Source organism: Ostrea edulis, chromosome 7 (genome assembly GCF_947568905.1).
Source record: "Ostrea edulis chromosome 7, xbOstEdul1.1, whole genome shotgun sequence".
NCBI classification, from domain to species: domain Eukaryota; kingdom Metazoa; phylum Mollusca; class Bivalvia; order Ostreida; family Ostreidae; genus Ostrea; species Ostrea edulis.
The window spans coordinates 22,616,783-22,626,188 of record NC_079170.1 but is presented as its reverse complement, the minus strand read 5'-3'; the positions used below and the strand labels follow the sequence as shown (position 1 = coordinate 22,626,188).

The 9,406-nt window shown below is 35.1% G+C and overlaps 1 protein-coding gene across 1 annotated transcript; it reads right to left on the bottom strand.

Moving 5' to 3' along the window:
• Positions 1–167: 167 nt before the first annotated feature.
• LOC125656153 (fork head domain transcription factor slp1-like) lies at positions 168–4,896 on the bottom strand. Its single transcript, XM_048886743.2, has 2 exons — positions 3,532–4,896; positions 168–343 (listed from the first exon to the last, which is right to left on the bottom strand). Exons 1-2 carry the CDS (start codon positions 4,785–4,787, stop codon positions 304–306), a joined length of 1,296 nt encoding a protein of 431 aa, XP_048742700.2. The 5' UTR covers positions 4,788–4,896; the 3' UTR covers positions 168–303.
• Between the last annotated feature and the right edge of the window lie 4,510 nt (positions 4,897–9,406).

The window sequence follows — 9,406 nt, the reverse complement described above, 5'->3', positions numbered from 1 at the left end:
CTGTCTAAGAAATTCACATCCAGGGGTCTAAATGTTTCACTTCAGCAAAATAATTACCGCCATTCCAAATACAAGTTGCCATTATACATTGCATATCAATAACCCAGAAATATACAATATATGATTTTCAAATTTGGGCAACAAGGTAATAAAGATAATAATGTTGAAAGCCGTAAGTTTATTATTCTCAATATCAAATTATCAACAAATATCAATAAAACGCGAAAATAATGAAAAATGTTGCACTGTGGCGGATGATGAAGAGGTCCTTCGTCCATTGTAGTGATCCGAACTCTCGATTTCTCATAACCCACTCTGTACCAGTGACGACGTAGAATAATTCCTGAAAAAAAGTAAGGTGGAATTATTTTTACTAGTCAATTGTTATATTATGCATGTACATGTACTACTTAGGTAATTTAATATAAAGATTTAAATATTATTCATTTCTTCTTGTCTATAACATAAAAAATTGAAATTTCGTAAGTTATGATTTTCTGTGGGCGTATCATATGCGAAATATATCCATTCATGGTATTCTACATTTAAAGGCAAGATTGTTAAATTATTTGGAAACAACTCGTGCGCCCTTGTTGAAAAAAAGAAAACAATGCGATAATACACAGAGTTTTTACAGACCCATCTATAAATCATATTGTATTTCTTTTTTTTTTTTTTTTCTTTTTTTTTTTTTTCATTTATCAAGTGGCTGTAATTCATAACTTACGAAATGACACGTGCATATTCTCAAGGAAATGCCGTAATTAAAATCCGATTTTTAAAAAAAGAAAGATTTTTTTAATGATAAATAAGTCTACGAAAATTGCATTGTATTACAATATCTATGCAGAACGTTGTATTCCCATAAAAAAAATATGTATTTAATTTATCCACTCCCTAAATTAAGAAATAAAATTTGGACAATGCTAGTGGGTGGATAACTTTATTATAAACTCGCCTCGCCTCGCCAGACCTACAGAAGACGTACTTGTATCGCAATGTGTAATATAGCTAATGACAAATTCTCCTAACCCTGGAGCTTTATTGTTCTATAACAGAAGCCAAGATTGGTCAGTTTCTACAATGTGTAATATAGCTAATGACAATTTCTCTTATACCCTGGAGCTTTATTGTTCTATAACAGAATCCAAGATTGGTCAGTTTCTACATTATATAATATAGCTAATGACAATTCTCCTATTTTAACTTTGAAGCTTTAATGTTCTATAACAGAAGCCAAGATTGGTCAATTTCAACAATGTGTAATATGGGTGAAGATGACAATTCTCTTAATTCCGAAGCTTTAAGAATGTTCTGTAACAGAAGCCAAGATTGTCCAATTTCTACACAGTTGTGAGAAAAAGTTAATTACAAAACCGGCCCGGATTTTCGGAATTTAAATACAAATACCATTTTAACTGTCTTTAAAATTAGTAAATACAAAGACCATGGAAACTTGTGATTTAGGAAATAATATGTAATACGTTTATTGTTTACGACGAAATATAATTTTAAAAATATTATTCGATATTGTAAGTCTCTAAAACATAATTAATGCGTGGATACAAAATTACTTCAAACACTAGTGCATGTAAAAATAAAAATATCTTTTGAATCTCAGAATTATAAATTGGAATCCATTGATTCAAAATGTTAATAAAATATTTCGTAAATATATAGTATTTATCAATTTCATGAAGACAATGAGGTTGATGTTACCAGTAAGAGGCACATGGAAGTAGTGTCAAAATAAAACAGAAAACTATCCCATTCTAAAAAGCACCATATTTTTCTTAATATTCATATTTTTGTGAGGTAAAAGATTTAATGTGAGTTTTTAGAACTTCATTTATGAAATCACTAGAATAGTGGACTAAAACAAATAAAAACAATCGTGATACGCGAAAAACATTATTTTCTAAATGGAATTCAGAATTATGTGTCTATGTTGCCCTTACAAAAATACTTACATAAATATACAACTTAAAAATTCTTTTCAGATTTACAAATTCACAGTTCATGACTGGGAAACTTTACACTGTTAATTTTCTGTAATTTACATTCTGCTAATACGATTGTATTTCTCTCTTCGGAAATTAAAAAAAGGTGTCGATTTGATGACTCTAGTATTTTTTCCCCCTTCACTACTTTGTCTGAGCCACAATCTCTTCAGCACACGTGTGGACAATGTTTGTTAACACAATTCCCTGTTTATCTGTCGCCCTATGCACGGCGACCGGCTAATGAAAACAAGCAAGTTATCTCTGATATTCTTGCGATGATACCTATCATCTTAGTAGCACTATACTTTTTGAACTATATTTGAAATAAAACCATAGCTTACTCCCTGCTGAGAGCAGATGTTCAAAGGGATTTCATGAGATTTGTGCGATTTGTGTTTTATCAGTCGGGTGTTGACTTGTCACGTACAAATTTGTGATTATTAGCAGTTGTTTGTTTTGGTGGGTTTTTTTTGTATATCTATATGTATACATTGCATGTATGTTGTATTTTCATCCCCCCCCCCCATTATTAGATATTTCAATAAATGACCAATGCGGTTTGTTTGTTGTTTTTGGGTTTTTTTTACTGAAGGTAAAGGCAGACAGGCATAAATTCATTTTTATATTCCATTTTTTATTTTGTGAATTAAAATTGATGGTTATGACAAAAACGTCGCGTTTTATAGTCTGAAAAGAAACGTGGAAAATGTCCTATATTTTACATTTTAATCGGAATTTTCATTCGACGCCTTTCATGAATTCTAATGGTTAAAATATTTCAATTTATCTATTTTTCCTGAATGTTGCATTGAATCATCTTCACATATTCCTTGAAATGATCTGAATCTAGGGATTTATCCCGAAAAAATATTTTGTTTTCAATTGTTAAATAGAAAAAAGACAGACATCCCACTGTAAGATGTTTTGTTCAGATTTCATTTTTTATCTAGCTGTATGTTTTTATTTCAAAATGAAAGAAAGGAGATCGATAACGAAAGAAGAAGAATCGTCAGAAAAACGAGGGGGAAATGTACTATTAATTTTATGCCATTGATGTATCTAATTGATAATTATTCAATATCATTTGAAGCGCCTCAATGGCATCATGCAGGCATTAGATATTAGATTCTGGAGTTTTTATCTTATCAAAGAGTTCAATGAAATTTCGATCAACGGAACCACATATTTCCGGGACCCCGAGTGTCATCACTTTGCAGTGATCACTATAATCCCAGCTTAACAGTAAATTCAGACGAACGATAACAGACAGCCCTAAACGGGATGACACTTTCCTCCTGCAGCCAAAGTATTCTTATCCGAAGATATCTTTAGTCGCGGGAAAGTTCCTCTTTATTTTATATATTTCATTTGACTTTTCAAATCAGAATATGTACACTTTCTCAAGTATTTACAGATATATTTATTCTTATCATTGATCTTTTCCAATCTTCAAAAAAAGTTGGGGGGATCCTTGAAATCTGACACCTTTTTTATAGAAACACGGAGGGTTGCTTATTTTTGAACTTACCGTGATAGGGGTGAGTGGTAGACGGACTGGGGGGACTGATCCCCATATCCCTGCCATTGGGTGGACGTATTGTTATACATCCCCGTATTACATCCGGTATTCTGTGCGGGATAGGTTCCATTCGGAACTCCATTATGGTACCACTTCATGAATGGATTGTTCATGCTCTGCCGCAGTAGAGCTTCATCTAGTCTGTAAGCACGGCGCTCGGCCTCGGTGTAGGGAGAGTAGATGGAGTTAAATGCTGTTGCAGATGGTGTAAATGGCACACTTGGGGTAAGGGGGCTATATCCATTTGTCAAATGATACATTCCTAATTCCACTTCCTTCTTCCTTCCCCTCCGTCTGGATCTTCTTCGTTGTCGGAAATCCCCTCTCATGAAATCCTGTATGTTTGCTGGGTGTATGGCCCAGTAGTTACCCTTGCCGTCTTCACAGCGACCGGCTTTAATGAAGCAGTCATTTAGAGAAAGATTGTGTCGAACACTGTTTCTCCACCCTTGGCCACGGTTTTGGTAATATGGGTAATTCTTTTCAATCCAACTATATATAGAACCAAGACTCAACCTTTTCTGTGAAGATTCTAATATGGACTTCGCAATGAGGGCTATATAGGACAAAGCGGGTTTGACGTCCGCGTTTCCTCTGGCTTTCTCGTCGTGACCTTTCTCCGGATTTGTCTGATCCACGGGTTCTATTTTGTCGTCTTTTGATTCATTCTTATTGCTACTGTCATTGTGGGTTAAGTGGTTCTCGTTGCTCGCTATTGTCGTCTGCAGTCCTTGCATTTCCGGCTTATATTCAACGGAAGCTTCTAATTTCACGTTTTCTTCGTGACTTGAGTTGAGATCTGGTTCGTGCATCAGTCTACCACCATCTGTATCGTACCGCGGAGTGATATCGAGAGACCCTGACGTCTGGTCAATGATATCGACTTTCGATAGAATCTGCTCTCCTCCACGAGTCAGACCGTACTCCGGTATCTCCTGGCGCCCGGAAGACATCTTGTAATATGATGGACTCGAATTCGGGACGAAACCTGGATGGAAAATCGTTGTAGATTCCGCATATGATGGCGGGTCTCTTGGAAGAAAGTTTCCAGGAGAAGAGGCATTTGAGAATAAACTGTTGAAGCACGGATCTGAAGTCTCCGTGTAGTGCCCATGGTGGAGCTTTAATGTCGACCCGTCAAAGTTTGAAGAAGATCCATAAAGTCCATTCTGAAACCCACCACTGTCGTAATGTGCGTGTTGCATTCTGTGGGTTCAGTATATATCAAGAATCAACAAATATGATCACAAAGTTATTAGAAATATTTACAAGAAAACAGATCTTCTTCAGTCGATTGTTTTTCTAAACATCCACTGTTCAGAGTAACACACAAATAAATCTACTTGGATTTCAAACTCCAACCTAAACACTACAAAACTGAACCAAACATTTGTACGTTCTGTTAATAGAACCGTCAGATCGCCTTGTTTTATATTTCTTATGTCAAGTCACCACCTCTTCGCCTCCATATTTGCGTGACTATATTGAAAACGATATTCGCTACCAACACGCCATTTGATTGGCTAAAAATTCAGTCGAGAGGTTCGCGAGATGTCAGAGAAGAGAAAGAGGGGCGGGTATGGTGATATGGTTAAATTGTTTTTAAATTGATAATAGTTGTGAAGTATTTAGACTACGACTTAATAAACAAACAGTATGTGATCCGTAGCTAATCACCACGCAGTCATCGATAAGCGTTTGTCAACAAAAAACTGATTGGCGCATCACGGCTTCTGAATGCCACAAGTACCCCGTATTTCTGTTCAGGAATTTGTCTGAACTTATTAAATTCAAGAAAACGAACTGAAGAGAAATTGCTTTGTAATTAGCAAATTTGTACAAATTTGATTAGAATGAATGAATTTGCTAAAATTGAGAAAAATAAAATATGACATAATTAATGTTACGTGATTGAATTTTATCAAACTAAACTCATTATATACCAAATCTTAACCCCAATTTGTTTTGGATTTCGTCATGCAAAACAAATTAAATACTGATAATCAAAGCACATTGTACCACGTAAAAGAAAGCGAGATAGATAGTGAGGAGAGGTGGCTGGGAACAGTGACAATGTGTCTGTCGTCTAGACACGTCAACTGACGGTCTGTGAGAAGATTCCTCAGAACAAGTATTGGGGGCATTCACGGACAACATCGTCCGCTAGGGGAATTCCTGACTTTATTTATATATCCAAGATTCTCGCTCTCTTCTCCCCCTAAATAGCCCGAATGAAGGCACAATACAATCTAGTGTAAACACAGTGATTAACACAGAAAACAAATTAGAGGTTTTGATACCTTCTTAACTTTTTTACAAAAGCGATCGTAACAGCGTTCAAAGAAATGTTCCTCTAACGCTTGTCACCGACTTCAATTATTGGGGGGTACTTCTGTTTCGTCGTACAGATGGATGCTTCATATCGGGGTATCTCGGTAATCAGCCTAGCACAGTATTTAACGTTACTGGGATTTCCTTAATTATTTCTCAGTTTGCACTTTGTCCATACATACATCCTAGGCATTTTCAATAAATCAAGAAATGTCTATCATGTTCTACCATGGAACCTTTCTCAGCTGGTGGGTATTTTTCTCTATGATTCAGTACTGAGAAGAAGTTATTACTCCCATTTCAAACGACTTGTGATCCTACTATTTTAGAATTACAAATATATTCAGATTTTACAGTTACCATAGAGCAAATACCGTGTTAAACTTTTTAGTGTACATAGAAAATTGTTATATTTTTAACATGCTTCTGAAATGGTACAATGAGAATATCATAGAAAAATCTCCTAGGTTAAAACCTCTCCAAAAAATGTTATAAATGAAATATGTGTTAATCATCTCTTTTGATATGCTGCATATTTTATTGAATCATAAGTTAAAAATAATGTTGCTTTCATAAATTTTCGATGATAATATTTTCATAACGAAGACAAAATGTTTTCAGAAGTAAACCTTTTTCTAACAATTTCTGAGCAATTCTAATTTTTAAAAAAAAAGATAAACACATAAAAACCCATACCAGTGGTCACTATTCATAGAGCGTCCATTCCCATCATTCTGACCGTGGTCACTGTATGACCTGCAATGTCTGTGACCTGACCTCAAGACCATACACGGAGAAGAGACTGAAGTCTAAATTTCAGATCCAGATAACTTTTGAAATAATGTTCATAAACAAATACGATTTTCAGCATATGTTTGCATTTGTTTGGGGTTGTTTTTTGTTGTTGTTTTTTTTGGTTTTTTTTTTAAATATATAAACCTGTAGTTTTTCTTAAACATCTGTGCTCGATAAATCTTAAATATAAGTAATCAAAATTTCGGCCTAAGTCTATTTCCAGTTTATGGCCCCAAGTCCTGGAGCAAATTATCTTGACAACTAATAGGTCTCCTACCTCCCTATATTACAAGTTATTATATACTTTCAATTTCATCTCTTCTATTTTCTTTAAAAGTTTGCGGGCATATATCACACGATATATGCCCGCAAACATTCCGGCCCGCAAACATTACGTCACAATCAAATTTCTACGCCGTTAATTTTCAAATTTTTCGTGTTTTTCATCTTTTACTCAGTTAAACTGATAAAGTTATTGTTAAAAATAAAATTATTGTTAGTTTCTAAATGAAATTGAAAGTATATAATAAAAAGGTTATAGACTTTGTATGGGAAATATGACGACCTCGTTTTTTGTCGCGAACGGACCTCGCAAGCTCGGTCCGGCTACGCGCCAAAAAACTCGGTCGTCATATTTTCCCATACAAAGTCTATAACCTATAATTATATTATTCAAGTGCTATCGTTTTGTTTTAGAAAGTTGTTGATTCTTCATCATTTTAATTCTTGATGTCAGTAATAATTTGTTGCTATCAAATTCGTATTCTTTATACTTATGTATATACTCCGTTTACCTGATCAAGATATAGGGCTCACGGCGGGTGTCCACTCCTCCTAGGCACCTGATCCTACCTCTGGTGTGTCCAGGGATCCGTGTTTGCCCAACTATTTATTTTGTATTGCCTATGGGATTTATGATATTGATCACTGTTCGTTATCTTCACCTTTCATCAATAATTCTCTGCCATTTCTTAAATATCAATAAATAGAATTTTTCATCTATAATTAGGCTTATTGACATCAGTAACTTGTATTTTGTTTTTTCGACCACCTTCCATTTATTACAATTTTATGTAATGTGGATCAATGCATCCTTGAAGAAATTTATCATTAATTCAAATCCTCGATATCAGTAATTCGATATGTTGATATCAATAAACATCGATAGCTGTTAATATCAATAATTCGTTTGATATAAGAAATATCCTAATTCTTGATATAAAGAATTTGACGATTTATCAAAAATTCGCTTTGTTGATATCAAGAATTTTTGACGTCACAAAATAAAAATATTAAGTACCGAAAATAGTAAAATTTTGTGATAAAATTATATCTCTTTGGTCATACTAAATCCTATTAGAAATATAACATAAGTTCGCGTAGAATTTGTTCAAAGTACAATTATTAGTACGCTGTGACTTTTCATGGGTAAAGTCCATTAGTTGTATTAGTGTAACTGGTCAACCTCAAGAAGAAACGCACGAGTTTCAAAGAGTTGAAGATGAATACGGGAGGATTTTTTTTTATAGCAAATAATTTTCGCGAATAATTTACTTATTCACCTTAATTTCAAATGGAAATCAGAAGAATTTTGAAGATCCCCTTTCTTGTCGTAAGAGGCGACTAAATGTGATGGTCCTTCGGATGAGACCGCAAAAACCGAGGGTCCGTATCACAGCAGATGTGGCACGATAAATATCCCTCCCTGCTCAAAGGCCATAAGCACCGAGAAAGGCCTAATTTTGCGGCCTTCACTGGCAGTGGTGACGTCTCCATATGAGTGAAATATTCTGGAGAGGGACGTTAAACAATATACAATCAATCTTCACCCGTCGCGTTAGCTCAGTGGCAATCTCTCACCAGAGAGCGTTACGCTACACAAGGTTGCGTAGCGCGCCCTCTGGTGAGAGATTGGCTCAGTGGTAGAGCGTTCGCTTCGCGTCGAGGCCGCGTCAAACCTAAGACGTAAACATAGGAACCCTTATCGAAATACAAAGGTTCTGGCAAACAGTTGTGGTAAATTTGCCACAAGTTTGCAGCAAACCTCTGGCAAATGTTTGCTGCAAGTTTGCTGCAAATTCATCATTGCCATGCAATTGAGCTTTGTGGCAAACAGTTATGGCAAGTTTGCGGCAAACGATTCTGGCAAACATTTCCGGGGTGAATATTGATGGGAATCTGGTTCTGGCAAATTTGCTGCGAACAGTTCCGATAAATTTGCAGCAAACATTTCTGGCAAATGTTCGCAGCAAAGTTCTAGCAAGTTTGTGGCAAACAATTCTGGGAAATAAACTTAGAATGATGTATATGATTGAATCATGACAAAAATATTTTGGAGTGGCGATAATCTGATTGTTTGTTTCCCTGTCATTGATAATGACACGCCATGCCCAAATACATCTTGTTCAAAAGATTTGTCTAATTAAATTAAAATCGAAATTATATTTCATTGAATTGTCAAATCCAAGAGCGGTCAGTTTTCATTTCAAATATTGGAAAGCCTCTGAACTGAACTGAGGCCATGTCTTTTCTTTATTCCATTATATAACACTGTAAGATGTTCTTATAAACCTTGTTACTTTGTTCATTACACTGCTTTTGTAGAAGCCATTCTTTTGATTTCGAGTCGAAGCATCCGTTCATTTAAATTCGAGTCAAAGCATTTCAAATGAAGAATAGAAAAGGTTCTAGTTTTTGT